The 20169-nt window shown below is 35.6% G+C and overlaps 2 protein-coding genes across 4 annotated transcripts in view; one reads left to right on the forward strand and one right to left on the reverse strand.

Moving 5' to 3' along the window:
* Window positions 1–10005, forward strand: part of LOC128988285 (THO complex subunit 3) — a 34014-nt gene extending 24009 nt beyond the window's left edge. The window contains exons 4-5 of one of the 2 annotated variants that reach the window (XM_054409505.1): window positions 1124–1285; window positions 9683–10005. In XM_054409505.1, the coding sequence (XP_054265480.1) occupies window positions 1124–1285; window positions 9683–9941 (421 nt within the window). In that variant the 3' untranslated portion in view covers window positions 9942–10005. Of the gene's footprint in view, window positions 1–1123; window positions 1286–8652; window positions 8738–9682 lie in introns of those variants that run through there. The other variant, XM_054409506.1, reaches the window with a different exon arrangement.
* Window positions 10006–10733: 728 nt separating this feature from the next.
* Window positions 10734–18997, reverse strand: LOC128988259 (ribonuclease H1-like). 2 transcript variants are annotated; one of them, XM_054409504.1, is made up of 6 exons: window positions 18904–18997; window positions 18127–18489; window positions 13023–13184; window positions 12618–12709; window positions 12094–12269; window positions 10734–11149 (listed from the first exon to the last, which is right to left on the reverse strand). In XM_054409504.1, the coding sequence occupies exons 1-6, from the start codon at window positions 18954–18956 to the stop codon at window positions 11039–11041; spliced, it is 957 nt and encodes a 318-aa protein (XP_054265479.1). In that variant the 5' UTR covers window positions 18957–18997; the 3' UTR covers window positions 10734–11038. The 2 variants fall into 2 exon arrangements, with proteins under 2 accessions (XP_054265479.1, XP_054265478.1); XM_054409503.1 differs by having other exon boundaries at window positions 13023–13301.
* Window positions 18998–20169: the final 1172 nt, after the last annotated feature.

A 20169-nucleotide genomic window follows, 5' to 3' on the forward strand; every position in this document is an offset into this window, starting at 1 on the left:
TTAAGAACAAATTTTATGAGTGGTTATCTAAAAATCCTTTCTATTCACTTAGTGAATTTTTCTTATTAAAACAGATAGAATTTTAATGTTTGAAATCTGTTATGTATAATTTTTTATTCTTGTATAGTTCCTATGAATTGTATATTTCTATGATATGTGATATTACCCTTAGGCCTAATTATTAGTATAGAGACTTGGCATTTCTGCTGTAAACTTGACTTTGTTAATGCTTATGTAGCCTGAAAGACAATAAACATATTCTTATTCTTATTCTTATCAGTATTAATGCTGTTGTTTGTTCTAAGGTAAATTCTACTTGAAGTAGGATCTCAGGTTTGGACAACTAGTGTAGCTCTAGACAAGGTCAGACTAGAAAAAAGGCCATGCTGCAGGATCCATAAATGAATATGTCACTTCTTGTGAATGTAGATTCACTGCCATATCCTATATGTTTTAGGTGAATGAGCTGGCTGTCAGATTTTAATTGTATTACGTCTGGCAACTTAAGTACAACTATCCACTGTGTGACGTAGTGTTGCACTGCAGTGTGGCCTTTTTTTCTAGTGGGCTCTTGCTCCAGTTGTAAAATAATAAAAAAGTTTGTTTCGGTTCAATCTAAGTAAACAAGAACAATTATATGCTAAAAGTATAATACATGTAAAGATTTCATTATTAAGATTTTCTTATAAATCTTAAATCTATTATTATAAAGCTGTAGTTATGTGAAGCTGCATACATCTCTAAATTATACTTTGGGAAAGAATATCTTAAGCCTCCGCAAGTGAAATTGATTTTAAAACATAAGACAGTTAACTCTGACTTTTCCCCGGGTAATGAAATTATTTGAGTTACGAGCCTCTGAACTTACCTAGATAGTGAGGGAGGATTTTGAAATTTAAAGTTAATTCCTAGATAAAACGCATGTGGGTTTCTGTGACTTTACAATTGGGGAAAATACATATATTTTTTTTAAATCGCCTGAAGGAAAACATAAAGATGTTATGGTTTTACGCACAACAGCTGTAGTTATTATTATGGCTACGAATCTTCCTGTCAAACTCAATATTTTCTAAATTAGTGTCCAATGCTTTCTCACACTGATGATAGTTTTAAAATATTTCAGCTATCCAGAGTTGCAGTTACAACATGTTTTAAAGGCACATCCAGGAACATGCATTTGTATAGAGTTTGACCCAACTGGAAAATATTTTGCAACTGGATCAGCTGATGCTTTGGTCTCATTGTGGGATGTTGAAGAATTAGCTTGTGTTAGAACATTCTCAAGGTGAGGTGATATGATAAGGGATACCAAATTTTCAGTTTTTCTACAGGAAGTTTTAATAGGTTTAATGAAAACCTTAATTATCTTGTGCATCTTTATTTTGGTCAGAGGTCAATTTTGTGTATTATATGTTAGCGGCATTTATAAGGTCTTGTACTATTGTACTAAGGTCTAGATCCCATCCAACAAGCCAGCCTGTTAAGAACTAAAAACTGAACTTCTCTTAAGTGTTTTCCTCATGCACTATTAAGTATTTTTCTCATTTTCTTTTAATTGGTCATCATTTCTTTCATTTTCGTGTGATGTGTAACCTACCTAAAGTGTAATTTGAACATCTTGGCGTAAACAATACACTTGAAACAAACCACAGGATTACGTGCCGGAAGCGACCGTGCCAGAAGCGACCCAGCAAAAATCGTGCCAGAAGCGACCCTGGTAATAGTGTGAGTGCCACTAGCGACCCATTGTTTGATAAAGGATTTTACAATGTTTTGTTCAAATCGGTGTTTTAATGGCTTATAAACAAATCCTATTCTTGTTATAGTAATATGTACCACCTGGAAGAGCCCAATATTCGCATAAAGAGCTGTTTTAGCATCTCTAGTTCCCAGCTGCTAGCATAGACTCAAGTTATGTGTGGTAACTTAATCAAAAAATTTTTCTTGAATTTTTATCATTTTATAAGAGCCAATATAATCAATTAATCAATTAACTTATCTTTTCTTTATTTTTCAATATATTATTCCAAACACCAAATCCATTCGAATCGTCAATCTTTGGATTTTTGCTACTAGCCTGTTTGGAGATAGTGGCTTCTTAGAATTTAATGAAGTTGACGTGTTAACAATTGTTAACATATTTTGTTTGTTTGATTTTTTGGGGGATTTTTTATCTAAATCATCATCTGTATAGATAGCTTAGTCATCTATATCTATACTAATATATAAGCTTATTATTTCAAAATTGAATCGTATGGGTACATTATTTCCATAAATGCATCAGCGCCTTATATAATTCGTACTAGCATTATAAGTTAGCCTAGCCTTAAAACAAAGATATTTTTCAAACTAAGAGTTTTAGTTGAGTTATGTTCCTGAAACCAAAGGAAAACGTGTAACATTTTTTTAAGAATGGAATTCAAGATTTTTTTTTTTTGCTTCAGTGTCCTCTCCGTTGCGAAGCACGGGTACAACAGCTAGTTATAAATATATACAGTATATACAATAAATTCCTACCCTTTTCTTGCCTTATATTAATATTTTTGAGTTAGTATAGACGTCTTCGTCATTTTTCGTGATAGCAGGTCAACAACATCAGGGGTTGTAAGCTGCCGTACTATGACTAGAAACCTCAAAACTTTCTTTATTTAGTTGTGCTAAAATACTCTTTTCCATATAGGGAATAAGCTATTGCTCTAGGTCTAATTGAAAGACCCAGACCCGGGACCTACTTCATTTTTCGTTTTGATGCCCTGAGAGAGCAAAAGCACCATTCGTAAAAATATATGGAATTGGTAATTTAAGTAATTTGGTTATAATTCATTTCCATTCTAGCTCCTGAGCTGTTATATTCAATGTGATTATTTGTGATAAATAGGTTTACATACCTTATAATCCGACAAACAGGTTAAAAAGTAGGCTGTTTACATGTTTCGGCTTGTATCCGCCATTGTCAAAACATTGCAGTTGGAGAAATAGTATATTTCATTACTAGGACCGAAAGTGGCATTTTCCGGCGCGCGCTCAAGTTTTTGTGTGAGGCGAAGCCGAACACAGGGAATCCCAATTTCACGTGCGAGGCGAAGCCGAGTACGTGAGAGCTATTTTCACGTACGAGGCGAAGCCGAGGACGGGAATAATGGAGCAAGTACCGGATAATATTAATAACTTTCGGTACGAGTTATGAAAGATACTTTTCATCACGACGCAATAATACACAAACACAGAATAGCAGACCTCAGATATATTACAATAATTATCTATCAAACAATTTGTTCAAACATAAAAATAAAATAAAATCTTCTTAAAGTAAACCTATGTTTGTTTTTGTTTGATTTTTAAAACATAAAAATAAAATAAAATATTCTAAAGGAAACCTTCGTACATTTCTCAATACTTCAAACATCAAAATCTATACTTATTTAATACGCAAGCAAGTTTTTTGTGACAATTACTCCTCCGAAACCACTGAACCGATTGACATGTTTTTGGTGTCATTGGAAAGAGCGTAATGTGAAGTTTTGCAGGAAACTTTCTTTTTAAGGAAATAATTAGAGAGGCGCGCGTACAGATTGGCCAACGGTTCGAGGGTCTTTTCTAACATACAGATTGACCAAAGGTCCTAATGAGCAGGGGCAAAAAATGGGGGAGGAGCTTACAGCAGCGATGTGTGTGGGGGAGGAGCTAGTCTATTCAAGTAAACTGTTTGTTGACGTTTTCTAATCTTACCAGATACAGAGGTGGTCTCTTTTAATGCTATTGAATATCGTAGAACCAACTTGTGTAGTTGAAAAAGCTGACAACATTTTTTAATTAATTTTAAATATGAATACTCATAAGGTTAACATGGGAAACTATGGAGCCATTGGGGCAGAGCCCGAAATGATTTTTGGGATAAGAATATGTCTAGATATGTTAATCGGGAATGTGAGCTATCTTCATACCAAATTTCAACCCGATCCGACCAGTAGTTAATGCGTGATTGGATATCAAACAAATGAACAAATTCACAAAATTTCACAATATTAGTACTACGATATATTGTAGTTTTTAAGGGTGATAACATGATGTCTCATCATATCTCTATTATTTTCATTGCGTGCGCGATCTCTTCAAGGCAACTTAGAAAGATTAATAATACTAATGACACATACTATGAAAACACAAAATCTAACGTAAACCATTTTCTTCTTTACATTTTATACAAAAAATACAACATTTTCTTTATTTAACTTAAACATCACCGACTTACAGATAACCCAATTTTCGTATGGATGTAAACAAAATTGTACCATGGACATATGTTTTGATGTAATCAAAAATTCATTGTAAACTTGAAAAAGTTCAGATTATTGACAACAGAATTCAGCACAAACTATGCAATTTTAAAAGCTAATATGACGAGGTTATATGCTTTCACGGGATATCATACAAACGGAATAATTTTCTTTTAGCGGCAACTGAAAATGTAGCTGACTGAATATTAATAACAAATTATTATTTATTTCAGGATTTTATGGCAAAATGTTAGGAATTATTTGAAGTTTAGAATTTTAATTTTTGGTTTTCGTAAATGTTGAATAAGTGAGTAGATTTTTATATTCTGTGGTAGAACATTATATTCGGGTTATTTCACTTCCAATGGAATATATTTTTCCTTTTTTTAACTTTTGTTAAAATACTACTCCTATAATGAATATTGCTAGATTGGTTTTGTGAACTTAAAAATGAACATCGTGTGCGAAATACTAAGACGGGTGGATATTCAAGGTAATTTTCAAACAATGTGTATACACATAAAAACGAGAATGCTTATACTTTGGATCTTGAAAGAACACTTCAGGACTTTTAAATGGTAACATTATCCTTATTGCTATAACTAGGTCAAACAAACTAACAATTTCGTAGCCAACTCGACCTCCCAAAAAATATACTTTGTGTACTTAAAAAGAAAATTAATAGTGAGTTTATTAGCAATTAGTTAGATTTTATAGCCTACTAGCTGGCCCGACAGACGTCGTCCTGTCCTAATGTGGTTTTGTGTCAAATGCTCGTTCATTTTCAAGATGAGCTCGTTCGCATGGCTCAATCACGTCCTGGTTGAAATTCGTTCGCTACGCTCACTCACCTTTAGGTTGGAGCTCGTTCGCTGCGCTCACTGGCCTTCAGGTTAGCTCGTTCGCTACGCTAACTCGCCTCCAGATTGAAGTTCGTTCGCTACGCTCATTCACCTTATGGTTGCAAATTAGCTGTTGTCATAAATTAAAAAAAAAAAATAGTGCTGCACCCTGTTGGTTAACCTATTTACTTTTTAATGCTATTGAACATCACAGAATCAAATTGTTTAGTTGAACCAGCTGTTGAGATTATTTAATTCCATTTAAATATGAGTACTCATAAGGTTAACATTGGGAAACTCCAGAGCCACTGGGGCGGAGCCCTTTTGACGGATCTGCACCAAACTTCACACAAACCATCCTTGAATAATGCTTAATAATACCTGAAAGTTTCATTGCAATCTGTTGAGCGGTTTCGGAGTCCATAAAGGACAAACGAACATACGATTGGATTTTAGATTATTTGTATTAGAAAACCGCACTGTTTTGTTTTTTAAGCTACAGTTGAATGTAAAAACCTTATTTGTTTACTTAACAGTTTAATTAAATTGTTTTGTTACTTTTACAATATCCGTTTTAGTGTTGGTACATAACTACATGTTTCGTGGCGATTGCCACGTCCTCCGGTCCATCCTCTTCTCAGATTCGTCATCAATTTAAAACATAAAACACAGAACACACGTAAAAAAACTCATTACATTTATTTTGGTACCGTCACGGTGCGTGCACGCGTTTGGTCGGGCCGGCGGCAACCAACATAAAAAAGGATACCAACACTAAAAAGGATATTGTAAGGCAAAAAAACAATTTAATTAATATAAAGCAATATCCAGAAGTAGGACAATGAATTCTGATTAACAGTTTACATAAAACTTAGTGTTTTAAAAAGTAAAATTCGTCTCTTGAGTTTGGCCACCTCTGTGACTGGTAAGATTAGAAAAAGTTAACAAACACTTGATTGAATAGACAAGCTCCTCCCCCACGGGACATCGCTGCTGTAAGCTCCTCCCCCATTTTTTGCCCCTGCTCATTAGGACCTTTGGTCAATCTGTATGTTAGAAAAGACCCTTAAACCATTGGCCAATCTGTATGTGGCCTTAGAGAGTGAGGCCCTGGGGCCCTTTAAAGTTTCGTATTTCTTCATAAGATTAACATGGGAAACAAAAATTTTTATGAAACTCAGCTGTTGCCAGAAATGTTGTTTTGCTATTTATTTTAATTTGTTTACAAGGAGATCTGTTTCTTGGTGCCATGTGGTCAATGAATGATACTTTTGCATATATTTTAAATGCAATACACTATATATTATGATAGTAATACATTAATAGATCTTCATTTAAATAATAAATAAGCACGATTGAGCCTTTGCCTATATGTTTCCTGATAAGTGTGTTGTAACTATTTCTTATAGTATATTATAGTATCTTATAGTAAAACCGAATTATTCTTTTCTGCATTCTCACCCTGTAGCGAAGCACGGGCAGAGCAACTAGTAAAAGAATAAAACGATTTTTCCTACAGTCACCCGACAAAGTTGGCTTCCTTGTACTGTTTATAGTACAGAAAGCTGTTAATTGCTGCATATTTATACTTTGCCGTACGGTTTATACTTTGCCGTACGGTTTATACTTTGCCGCACATCAGGATTCCAACGAAACAACACAAAACAGCGTGGTTCTATTACGCACGTAATCCGTGTACGCTTGGAAATAGGTTGGCAACACTTAAAGATAAAAATTCTACGAGCAGCTGATTGACTATTATAACTACGATTTAACCTGTCATTTCGTGTTTATAGTTTCGGTATTTCTGAACTTTCTGGACTTTTCTTTTAAACGTTTTTAAAACATTCCTACGATCTTAATAAACAAGAAAATACCTTTAAAGCATTTTTTTAGGCACGGAAACCACTTCAAATTACAAAAAAATACGGAACTATATTCTCAAAACGCGGAGCACATAGCACATTTCTTGCCGAGGAAAAATAGCGGAGTGATACGGACCGCGGGTACTACTTTCTCTAGGGCACCATTTGTGTTGCCAGCTGAACCTAAAAACGTGTTGTATAGTGTTTGGAAGACTAATTATTTAAATGCTTTATAGTGACTGTAGGAAAAATATAATGTGTAACACGAGTGAAAAAGGCCTTTGCTGCACTCGAGATCATTCCGCACGAGCCGCAGGCGAGTGCGTAAACATTGCTCTCGTGTGCAGCAAAGTGCCACTTTCACCACTAGTTACACAAATAACTATTGAACAATACATACAGCTGATTTAAATCATTAAGTTAAACCTTAACAAAACACTAGCGCGCGTAGTGAATAAATGGAAAACTAATTGAGAGCGAGGGAAAGTAAATTTAGAGCGAGGGAAAATCAGCTGATCGATTTTCCCTCGCCCTAAATTAGAGCTTGGGAAACGGCTACTTTCATTGATGTCAGCTGTTATCGAAAATAGTTACTTTCGGTGAGAAGTGATGAAAAATACTTATCATTGTTTACTAATGTCCATAAACTTTTACACACACATACACGAACGAAAAATAAATAAATAGGCCTATTACAATAAATGCACCTGGAGTCTACAAACTGTTATAGTTTGCTTATTTAATTTATGGATATGTGTTGGTAAATGTATACTTGTATGAATTATACGAAACAATTTACATAACAACACACAAAACAAATTTTCTTCCCCAAATGGGAATAAATTTAGTCTGCAGGACTGCTGCGGCGGGAGTATTTTGTTATGTATTTAATGTGACAGCTAATCGTTTTAATGGTTTTATAGTGTATTTCTGTTTAGTTTTTGTTAAGAATATAAGTTGAATCGGCGTTAATTCATAACTCGCCTCCCGCTACAAATTCTTGGGTCGCTAGCGGCACGGTACAAAATTGGTGGGTCGCTAGCGGCACGGGTCGCTTCTGGCACGGTCGCTTCTGGCACGACACCAACCACAGTCCACAACTAAGCTGTACACTCCCTCCCATCATTACAAGGTCATTTTCTCTAATTGATACTCCTCCTTATTACCACCATCAAAAGTGCTTTTTCTTTCACTATACCCAGGTAAAGTAAATTTAACTTTTAGTTAAACGTTTTTTTGTTTTCAATATAGGAATTAGTTTTTGTTACTACAACAGTTTACAATATTAGGATAGTAGTTAATTAGTTAATTCTAAGCTGGCACAAACTTCCAATATATTTAAATATCATATTTTTGCTTATACTATTTTCTACTTAGCTTTTACAGGCTAGACTGGCCTGTGAACACTATCAGCTTCAGTCACTATGGGCAGCTGCTAGCGTCCGTCTGGGTAGGCCTACTCATGAGTCTAATGTGATGTGTTACAGGCTAGACTGGCCTGTGAGGACTATCAGCTTCAGTCTAGTCACGATGGGCAGCTGCTAGCCTCTGTCAGTGGCCTACTCTTGAGTCTTAGACTGGCCTGTGAGGACTATCAGCTGCAGTCAAGACAGCTGCTAGCCTCCGTCAGTGGGTAGGCCTACTCGAGTTTAATGTGATGTGTTACAGGCTAGACTGGCCTGTGAGGACTATCAGCTTCAGTCACAATGGGCAGCTGCTAGCCTCTGTCAGTGATTAGGCCTACTCATGAGTTTAATGTGATGTGTTACAGGCTAGACTGGCCTGTGAGGACTATCAGCTTCAGTCACAATGGGCAGCTGCTAGCCTCTGTCAGTGGGCAGGCCTACTCATGAGTCTAATGTGATGTGTTACAGGCTAGACTGGCCTGTGAGGACTATCAGCTTCAGTCACAATGGGCAGCTGCTAGCCTCTGTCAGTGGGTAGGCCTACTCATGAGTCTAATGTGATGTGTTACAGGCTAGACTGGCCTGTGAGGACTATCAGCTTCAGTCACAATGGGCAGCTGCTAGCCTCTGTCAGTGATTAGGCCTACTCCTGAGTCTAATGTGATGTGTTACAGGCTAGACTGGCCTGTGAGGACTATCAGCTTCAGCCACGATGGGCAGCTGCTAGCCTCTGTCAGTGATTAGGCCTACTCCTGAGTCTAATGTGATGTGTTACAGGCTAGACTGGCCTGTGAGGACTATCAGCTTCAGTCACAATGGGCAGCTGCTAGCCTCTGTCAGTGATTAGGCCTACTCCTGAGTCTAATGTGATGTGTTACAGGCTAGACTGGCCTGTGAGGACTATCAGCTTCAGTCACAATGGGCAGCTGCTAGCCTCTGTCAGTGATTAGGCCTACTCCTGAGTCTAATGTGATGTGTTACAGGCTAGACTGGCCTGTGAGGACTATCAGCTTCAGTCACAATGGGCAGCTGCTAGCCTCTGTCAGTGATTAGGCCTACTCCTGAGTCTAATGTGATGTGTTACAGGCTAGACTGGCCTGTGAGGACTATCAGCTTCAGTCACAATGGGCAGCTGCTAGCCTCTGTCAGTGATTAGGCCTACTCCTGAGTCTAATGTGATGTGTTACAGGCTAGACTGGCCTGTGAGGACTATCAGCTTCAGTCACAATGGGCAGCTGCTAGCCTCTGTCAGTGATTAGGCCTACTCCTGAGTCTAATGTGATGTGTTACAGGCTAGACTGGCCTGTGAGGACTATCAGCTTCAGTCACAATGGGCAGCTGCTAGCGTCCGCCAGTGAGGACCTGATGATAGACATAGCTGAGGTGGAGACTGGAGCCAAGGTAGGAGACATCACTGTGGAAGCAGCCACCTTCACTGTAGCTTGGCACCCCAAGTTGTACCTGCTAGCCTACGCTTGTGATGACAAAGACCAGTACGACCGCAAGAGAGATACTGGCAACCTCAAGGTTTACGGTTTCCCCTCTGATTAGATTGTAACTATGTATACAGTATTGAGTTGAGTTTAAGTCTTTTTGTAATAAACTGTTTTGTATATTTTGTCTTGTTTATTTATTTTAATATTTTATTATCTGTTTTTACATATTCCTTGGAGGATGGTTTATAGAAAATGGTTGATTCTTTAGACCAGGTGAAAAGAGATAATTGGTCATTGTTGAAATTCACATGTAGCCATACACTCACATACGAAACATTTATACAGGGTGTTTTTTTTAAAACTTGCATCTTTATTTATGTAAAAACCGCAATAGATAGAAATATGCAGTTTGCGAGAATCATCTATTGACGTAGGGGGCTCAATTGTTTTGAATTCTACGTTACATTCACATTCCCCCCCTGCCCCCAACTAATTTTTTTTAAATAGCAAGGTACCCCTTGTGACATATCAAATGAAAGAGCATGAAAAAAGAAAATGTTTGATGAACCTGCTGAAAAAAAACCTGCTGAAAAGTGTGTGTATTGTTGTTTTTTTTTTAAACATTAATTGTACGCAGACTGTTTCCAAAAAACCATACTCCAATAACAAAAATGTGTCCAGATTATTTTCAAAGAGTAGTGTAAACATCCCATACACAAATTAGAAACGTGAATGGGAAAAAGTCTGCATGGAATGTTTCTGAACAGAAATCTACCAGTGTGGACGAGGCTTTAGAGGCCAAATTACAAAAAAACAACCAACAAAATATTCGTTTCTTTAAAAAAAATAATATTTCCATCCAATCACACTCAATTTTGGATGAAAGGAGAAATAAGTAACTAGCTACAAAGTTTAAAAAACATACATTTATTGCACCAATTGACTCCCTATATACGAGATATACAGGTTATGCAATTTTTCTCTTTAATTATAAAGCAAATAAATCAAGTTGAGCAAAAATTACATTTTATTAAAAAATAAAGGGTAGGGATACCTTCAGTTTCAACTCAACATAAATTATGCATCAGTATTGTATGCAGCAGTGTATCAGTAAATGCAATTATTAATTTTAACAACAATGGTAATACTTATTTCTTAACAGAAAAATGTATAATGCTGATAGTTTTTTTTTTTTTTTTTTTAGTGACTCCATTAAACAGAATAGGCGCTGTATTTGTTTATCCCATGGATATTTACACCGTTTCGGGCCAAAGTATCTGCACACTCATTGCCTTCATTCCCTTGGTGGCTCTTAATGTGTATCTAAAAATAATGATCATTAAAAAACCAGCCAAAATAAAACTACAATGTTTGCTATACTGAATGAAAAAAGATGTTAGCACTATATCTTCTCAAGCACGTTACTCGCTTTGTAATGAAGCCACTACTTTTATCACATCACTTTTACATCACTACTTTTATGAAGTAGTTATCCGTCGTCAATTATTTATTAGCTGATTTTGAGACAGTGATCACATATGTAGGTGCATATTTTAAGCTGAACATAAATAACTCAATGTGAGAGTAGAATGGAGTGAGATCATATGTGTACGTTTGTTACTGACTAAGACCAGCTGTTTCATTAGCAAGGATCGTTTATCAAAACAAAAGCCCAATAATCAAGAACTGTTGGTCCAAGTTTTGAATTATTAAAAAGCTACGGACTTTTTTTAGGATCAAAGCTTGTACTTGTTGTGCTTTACTTTTAATAAATTTCAATACTATCTTATTTTTACCCTATTTTTTTGTATACTTGCTTGTAAAAAACTATGATTCTGTAATCAAATCCATGTGCTGCCCTTTGACAATATTTTGTCAATAGGTTGATGAGAAAAATATACTCCTACCTCTTAGTAAACTCACAAAGCATTTTTAAGATTTAACACCGATGTGCTCATTTTAAAGCAAAGATAAGTGTAATAAATTATATTGTAGCTTTCACAATAACTTTAAAACCCTTCAAACATGGTATAAGCGGGTTATTTAACCAGAACCATCAGTTTGTCTAAAGCCCGATGAACAAGGACAGCTGAGTCCGGTTTTTAAGCACAAAAGACTTTGAATTTTGCTTGACCAATCGTTTACGACCAGGCAAGCATCTTAACTACATAAATTTTTGATAGAGATGTTGAGAGGTAGAATGGTATCAACAACATAGCTAATTCTATCAACAAAATATCAAGGATTATGTCAAATATAATACAGACCCATCTCACAGCTTCCATACAGCCTTTGATGTGAGAAAGTCTTTCAAGGGCCCCTCTGTACTTGACTGTTTTCCCAGTATTGGTTTGCCAGTGGTTTCTTTTCCACATCTTTATCCATTCAGTTATTGATTTGACCAAATATAAAGAGTCAGTATGGATGTTCAATCTTGTTAATCCTGAAAGAATACCTTTATGAACGGGGTACACTTCCAATTGTCGGTATTAAAAGACTAAAAAACTCAAGACTAGTAATGAAAAAGAGTGCCACTTTGGTATTAACAAACGTTAAGTAGAATTATTTTGATTAATACAGATTTTATCTTAATTGGCAGTCAAGATTTAAGATTTATTCAGCCATCCGGTTTTTAACAATTAGCGAAGTTACTGAAACTTAAATAAAATAACAAAACAGAGATGCATTTCCTCTTGACTCGCAAACAGTCCAAAGAGCACACCATACAAAATAAATGAAGTCATATCTTACTAACTAGTAATGCTAACTAAAATTTAAATTTAAAACTCACCTGCTGCTGCAGCCTGTTGAATCGCTCTAGTTGCTGCTTGTATTTCTGCGTTTATTGGTGACACAACGCCTTCTATTGGGGCGGTTACGTTCCTGAGAAAACTTTCATGCGTTAACGTTCGACCGGACAATCCATTTATGCAGTATTTGGAGTAAGTTTAACTACTAACCATATTTGTTAACTTTCAAACAAGTGCATGTCAATTTTGGTTTGTTCCAAGCATAAGGTTGAGTTTGAGATCACTTTAAAATCAAGGTAACTGCCTGAGATAGTGTGGCTATCAATAAATAGATTGTTGTAAAATAAACACCCTTTTTTCCAATTTCACACGTAACTCAACAAGTTACATTGCATTACAACTTTTTTTCAGACATTGGTACAAATTTAAAATATGAAAATACTTACAACGGATGTTCATGGTTGAACCATACTCCGATCCCTCCTCTAGGCTTGACCCCTCTTTTACGTGAGACTGCCCCGTCAATGTAGACATCAATGAACCCCTCGTAATCTTCAATGAGAGGTGGAACATAAATTTGATTTGTGTGTATTGCATGAAGCCAGTTGCTATCAAACGTATAAGGCATGGGATTACTGGTATTTCCCCAATAATCAAAGTAAGGTGGCATGCTTGCATACATCTGACCTGTTTCATATTTTTGCTCCATGTTTCTGGCCAAAGGACTAAGACAAAGTTTTTGGTAAAGAAATCATCAAATTAGAATGAAGTTAATAGTTTATCTTGTAAACCCTGAAAAACTATGGTTAAAAAATTAAATTTTATGTGTACTTAATTAACATGAAAATCTTATTTACTTATTTTACTTAATGAGCTTTCACTCACAGCTAACTGGACCGCACACTCAGGCCAAATTCTAGTTGCCAGACAAGTACTGTGAAATCGTGGGGTATGACTACACCGTAGCGGATACGCAGTGGCGTACTGTCATAGTTGGGGGCCTGGGGCGGCTTAGATGAGAGGGCCTTTTTTACATACATATATATACAAGTGAAATAATAAATTCCATAGTAGGCCAAACCTGTTTAAAATCATTTTATGTTTAAAATTATTTTAAACAGGACCATGGTGTTTATTAAAAAAGGAACCCTAAACAGTGATTAGAACTAAAAAGAAATATACGCTTTTAATGTTTTAATGTATTTTGTATCACTGATTAAATGAGCTTACTTCAACTATTTTAAATGTAATCTATTTTTGTATTTGAGAAAAATTGAATGATGCTAAATTACATTTTCCTTTAAGTTTTTAACATTTTAAGCTTTTATGAGTTTGAGATTCGAAATAAGCACGAGCAATCCAAGAAGTAACACAACTCGGTTTTTTCTGCCACTTCTTTAAATTTTTTTTTTATTTAGGAGATAGGCCTACTATTTTTGTATAAAATGCATTATATAATTATATTAGCCTATCTTTATATTATACATTATATTTTACTATGATTGGTCCAAACGACTTCTGTGATCGGGGCAAAAAAAAAACTATATTGACCACGGTGCAGACGAAATCGTGAGCGTCCGTGTTTGTGGGGTCGTAATCTCCGTCTCCCGCGGTCGCGCAACTTATCTCCGAGACCGCGGAGCAATTGTAAATATGTCCTATGTTTACGGTGGAATAGTGAACATCTTTCGCGGACGCAGGGATATATTCTACAAGCCGAAATCGTTAACATCCCCGGCAAACACGTGGACAACATTATTGTCCCCCAAAATCGTGAACACGGAACATCTTTTGCTGTTGCGAGACCTTATTATCGTCGCAATCGCTGGGAGTCGTGATTTTCGATCGCGCAATCATTGCAGACGCTTCCGGTGATTGTGAGAACAGATGATTATATTCAACAGCAAAATTTAATTTCCAATTTTTGAGACCCAAGTAAGGCCCCTTCCTAGGCCAAGAGGCCCTCGGCAATGGCCGTGTTCGAAGTTAGGGGAATACGGCACTGATTTGGGGGCCTATGTTGGTGTGGGGCCTGGGCCCCCCCCCCCCCCCCCCCCGTCGGTACGCTACTGCGGATACGTTATGAAACATCTTTTCCTACTCTCAACTGAACTCGGAAGATCAAGATACACACCACAGTTCAAGCAACTATATCTGATTACTTTTTTATTGTTTAACCCTTAGAGTGCTACACAACGATATATCGTTTGCACGGAACATCCAAAAAATACATTCGCAACGATAGGGATGTATTGGGCCAGCACGACTTTTGATCATGTGAGTTTTAATTGGCCTATCGGTTGACTCGGTTGTTATTTTAAAACAAGGATGATTTCATTCGATTTTTCATTCGATCGAGGCACAATGTATCATTCCTTGGCACTTTTGGGATGTAAATTTATACTTTTACCAATTTTTATTCTTGCGCACTACTCTTTACCCCCGCGGCAAGCCTGGCACTTTTAAGAAAGTACCAAAATAAATTTCAGGCACACAAAGGGTCAAGCTTGATTTTCGCCAAACTGTTTGTCAACTCCTCATGTCAACATACATCTCACATGACTCATCCCATTACCTCATATTTTACAGTTGCAACAGTGGTATTTATACTTTTTAATTTTATTAAATATAAACTGTATCAGCAATCTGACACATACTTTCTCCCATAAGCTTGTCAACAACCTTTATCATTAGTAAGCAGTGGGATATTTTATAGGGAAAAATCACAAAAGTTGCAATCACTTTCGAACTGTAATTGTTACAGCAATTGGGGGTTGCACTATTTTGTTAAGAATTAGAAAGTACCATAACATATCCATTTTAATAAAATCCAGCTTTTTTCCTAAAATCCAATTTTTGTTATTTCATGGGTTTTTATGGGAAAATAACACAAGTTACAATAAATTTTGAACCGTAATTTTTACGGAAATAGGATTTGTACCATTATGTTCAGAATTTAAAAGACCACAACATACAAATTTTAATCGAACCCAGTTTTTTCCTAAAATCCAATTTTTTGTTATTTTATGGGAAAATAATATAAGTTACAATAACTTTGGAACCAAAGTTTCCAATTTTTACAGAAATGGGATTTTACAATTTTGTTCAGAATTTAAAGGATTATAACAATACTAAATTTGTATCGAAATTGTTCAGACCATTTTGGAAAAAATCCGTTGTTTTATGGGAAAATCATTAAAAATCAATATTGTAAAAAAATTGAAAAAAGCCTGTAGACACTATGTATTAGTACCTACATACAAAGTTTCATCAAAATCGGACTACAAGTGTAGTCTGTAGCTCTGTGCACATCCACACACACACACACACAGACATAACTTTAAAAACAACATTTTTGGGTTCAGGAGGGGGACCCAAAATGAATATACCCACTCTAAACTCATACTCAAAAATGTTGACAAAAACAATACTTTCTATACTTTAGGAGGAGAAAGTAATAACATAGACTAACCAACACAAGTAGACGTCTCATCCCATTGTAAATTTTGAAGCACGTTTTTCGTGTCTAGTTCATGTACGTGACACAAAGGCGCTAGTGTCGACGAAACTTTGTTTCCATTATTTTAGGGTTAATTTCTTGATTTGTGCTTTACTGTTTGGTTATATAACTAGGGGACAAGTTATTGTTTATGATTAGATCGTATTATTCGGTTAAACGAGGATTTAAATGGCTGCAATAACGGGAAACAAATTGTAAACAAAACACGACCTCTACAGAAAACCGTACAGAACTAACAATAAAATTGGCTTCAGCTGTTCCATAAGGATGGGAAATCTACTAAGGGAGTATGTTTTATCTATGGTAATAATGATACATGATGAAGACATCAAAATATAAAACAGTACTGAAAGGCAAACTTAAAGCCTTGAATGGGTTTGGTAACAGAGAAATTTTAAGATTTTAAACATACAGAGTGAGTTTTAATTGTCCCCCCCCCCAATTTTTACCTACATTTTTTCAAATATCAATCCCAGACCACTTCCAAACATTGTTGGGTACATCATTTTGACAAGGTGGTCATTTCCGGCCGCCATCTTGGATCTGCCACATTGGATGCAAAATATTTTTTTCAAATGTAAAGGTGGGGTTGTGACCGATTATTTCCAACTAGATTTCTACCCTGGTTACAATGCCACAAACCGTTAAAAAAAATCTTGATCCATTCCAAAGTTATGAGAGCTTTTTAAAACTTTATTTTTAGCCCATTTTAACATTGAGCATTTACAAACTAAGACCATAATCTCAAAATTACGGATGTATTTTAACACAAAAAATGTAATAATTCATAAATAAAACTTGATAACAAAAAATTGATTGTGGCATTGAGTTTGGCTTAAAAAAGTAGTTCGATATGATGGGTTACAACACCCCATTCATTTCAAATACAGTAGAACCTCTTTAATCCGAACTAATTGGGACCAGGGGTAGTTCGGACTAGTGAATTGTTCGGATTACAGAACATATTGTTGATTAGCTAAAACATGGCTAAAATTGATCTAAATTATTTTGGGAAAAGTGAAAAAAATGTTTTATAAATTAAAATACAGTGTTTATTTAATACAGTATTAAACATGGTGAATAAACAGTACTGTACATTAAATACCGTATACAATAAAGAACTGCTGTACCGGTACTTTGTATAGAGTACAGCAATGAGGGGTTCGGATTAGTGGACGTTCGGATTACGGGGGTTCGGATTAAAGAGGTTCTACTGTAATTGATCATATTTCAAATAACCGATCCAAGATGGCGGCCGAAAAAATACATCGGTCATAACCAAGTGAAAATAGGTCGAAAATGACTGGTAGTGTATACTTATCTTTATCTAGCAGTATTTTGAGATAATGGTCTTAGTTTGTAAATGCACAATGTTAAAATTGGCTAAAAATAAAGTTTTAAAAAGCCCTCATAACTTTGGAATGGATCAAGATTTTTGTAAACGGTTTATGGCATTGTAACCAGGGTAAAAATCTAGTTCGAAATAATCGGTCACACAACCCCACCTTTACATTTGAAAAAATATTTTGCATCCAATATGGCGGATCCAAGATGGCGGCCGGAAATGACCACCTTGTCAAAATTAAGTACTTACTACACAACAATGTTTGGAAGTGGACTGGGATTGATATTTGAAAAAAATGTAGAAAAAATTTGGGGGGGGACAATTAAAACTCACCCTTTATATATCCATTGGTAGGCCAGTTTAGGTAGGATAATCATGACTATACTGTACTCTGTTTTAGGGCTTTGACAAAATAAAGCGAGAAAGGTCCTGGAATGCTGTTTTACTGCTTAAATCGAGTCTTGGATCTAAATATGAATTTACGTAGCTGGTATCCTTGAAAAATGTTAACAAATTATAAATTCCTGAAGAAAGATATAAGACTTAAGAGAAGCAAGGCAAGAGGCAACAAACACCTAAAAACTGAACGTTTAATGTAATTTCACGCAATATTATTGTTTTTTTTTAGTTAAATAGGCTAACTCTAGCTTTGATTCATTTTGTAATTAAATACTTGGTTTCTTACCTTGTGTATAATGAAGTAGCATTTTTCTCTATATAATTCATCCTATCATATAATCCTGGTACCTTAACAGTGTAGTAATCCGGACATTTGTCATAACACCTCTTTTTTTTATCATATTTCTCTTCAGTTTTGTTCGTTCTTAAATTCACAGAAAACGTATCAGGAGAAGAATACTTGGCAGTGTTGCGCGATGCCCAGATTGGCACACTGTAGTCTGCAATCTTCTGAGGCGTATAAGCAGCTAGACCACTGGACCGCAACGCTATGTCCTTACTTTTCATACATTTGTCAGCTTCATGTTCTGTCTTGAATTTTTTGTACCAAGCTCCTGGATAGTTTGTGATTTGTTCTCTACAATCATCCCTGGAGTAGGGATAAGGTTATTTATTTGACAACTTACTTTAAGTTTTTGATTTTAAAATTTATTAAAGTGTGCTCTATTTATCACACAATCTAACCTGTATGTGTTCTAAATTATGTGATTTAATCAGTAATTTATGGAAAGCATTCAAAAGAAATTTTAGGATTGAAGGTAAAGAAACTTAAACCGATTAAGAAGGGTATGACCCCATCCAGGCCTCCTCTACAATTTAACCATCCCCCATCCCCTTTTAGAGAGTTGTGAACATAGTAAAGAGCGGACAAATTATTTGTGGTAAAATTATTTTACTAAAAACTTTCCTCTAAAATAGTCTTAAATGTAAAATAAAAATCCTTAAAAGGAGATGGACTAGATTCAGCGACCAGTTTTAAAGACAATATTCATCTAATACTCACCAATTGGTATAAATTCCTGGATTTTTTCCAGAAACGACAGCATAAAATGGCATTTTGATTTGAAACTGTCACTTCAACTTCAAAATGAACTCTCTCCACCATAGCGAATAGGAGAATCAAATAATCTTAACTCACATATTATTACTGATAAGAAGTTTTTAGAAAGATAAAAATTGTTCAGTTATTATCTTAGTTCAGTAAACAAACAGACAAACAAAAGGTAGAAATGAGGATAATTGGATGATCAGTTAAAAGTAAATTATTCAAACTGAAGAAATGTTCTCTTGTGAAAAAAATACTAGTTCGGTGACAGTGTTAAGACGCTATCACAAATCTATTGAATTATGAGCTTGAACTATCTACTGAAACTGATATTGAACATGAGGTAAAATCAATAATCTTAACTAATAATGTCAGATATCAAAAATATACGTATATAATCTATATAACCTAGCTATTCTGGTTGGTAACATCTATTGTGCCTCGCAGCCAACTAATTGGTTCAATCGTCTGTTTCACTGAATTTTTGTACCACAAAATTATTATTGTGAATTATTCTTTGTTCTCTTATACGACATGAATGATAAACAGTTAAGAATACAGATGAATTTATCCTTGTACAGTTGGTTTTATCCCCCTCAACAACCAAAACATTTTTAAGAACATCTTTACATACAGGAAAATGCACTTTTCCTGCAGTCACCTGACAAAGTAGGCTTCTTTGCACTGATTGTAGTACAGAAACTTGCTAATTGCTGCATCACCTTACTTTTGCCGCACTCCAGTATTCCAAGCAAACAACACAAAACGGCGTGCTTTTATTAGACACGTAATCCGTGTACGCTTGGCATTGTTGGCAACACTTAAAGATACTACGACGATCAGCTGGTCCAGCGTTTCCATTTCCCTAACCTAAAAACGTGATGTATAGTGTTTGAAAGACTAGTTTTTTATATGCTTTATAGTAACTGTAGAGAAGATAATATAATGTGTAAGACGAGTGTAAAGTTTCCACACTCTAGAAACTTTCCACACTCCCCTGCGGCTCGTGCGTGAGCATTTCTCTTGTATGCAGCAAAGTTCCACTTTGCACACAAGTTATACAATTATTATTAGTAGGCTACCCGGCGATCGAATCTAACCTATGTTAGAGGTTCACGGGTTCGAATCTAACCAACCACTAATGGTATTGTAGTGGGAGGTTTATGGGTTCAATCCTAACATATGCTAGAGGTCTATGGGTTTAATGCTAACCTATCATTGGAG

The sequence above is a fragment of the Macrosteles quadrilineatus genome, unplaced genomic scaffold (assembly GCF_028750875.1).
Source record: "Macrosteles quadrilineatus isolate MER2022 unplaced genomic scaffold, UCM_ALF_1.0 Scaffold_1__1_contigs__length_201487025, whole genome shotgun sequence".
NCBI classification, from domain to species: domain Eukaryota; kingdom Metazoa; phylum Arthropoda; class Insecta; order Hemiptera; family Cicadellidae; genus Macrosteles; species Macrosteles quadrilineatus.

Excerpts from the sequence above, each read along its gene's own strand:
- LOC128988259 (XM_054409503.1), bottom strand. The coding sequence starts at position 18,956 with ATGCCATTTTATGCTGTCGTTTCTGGAAAAAATCCAGGAATTTATACC. Across the intron at positions 13,302-18,126 it reads GCTACTTCATTATACACAAG|TCCTTTGGCCAGAAACATGG; the intron begins GTAAGAAACCAA and ends ACTTTGTCTTAG. Across the intron at positions 12,270-12,617 it reads TCAACAGGCTGCAGCAGCAG|GATTAACAAGATTGAACATC; the intron begins GTGAGTTTTAAA and ends GTATTCTTTCAG.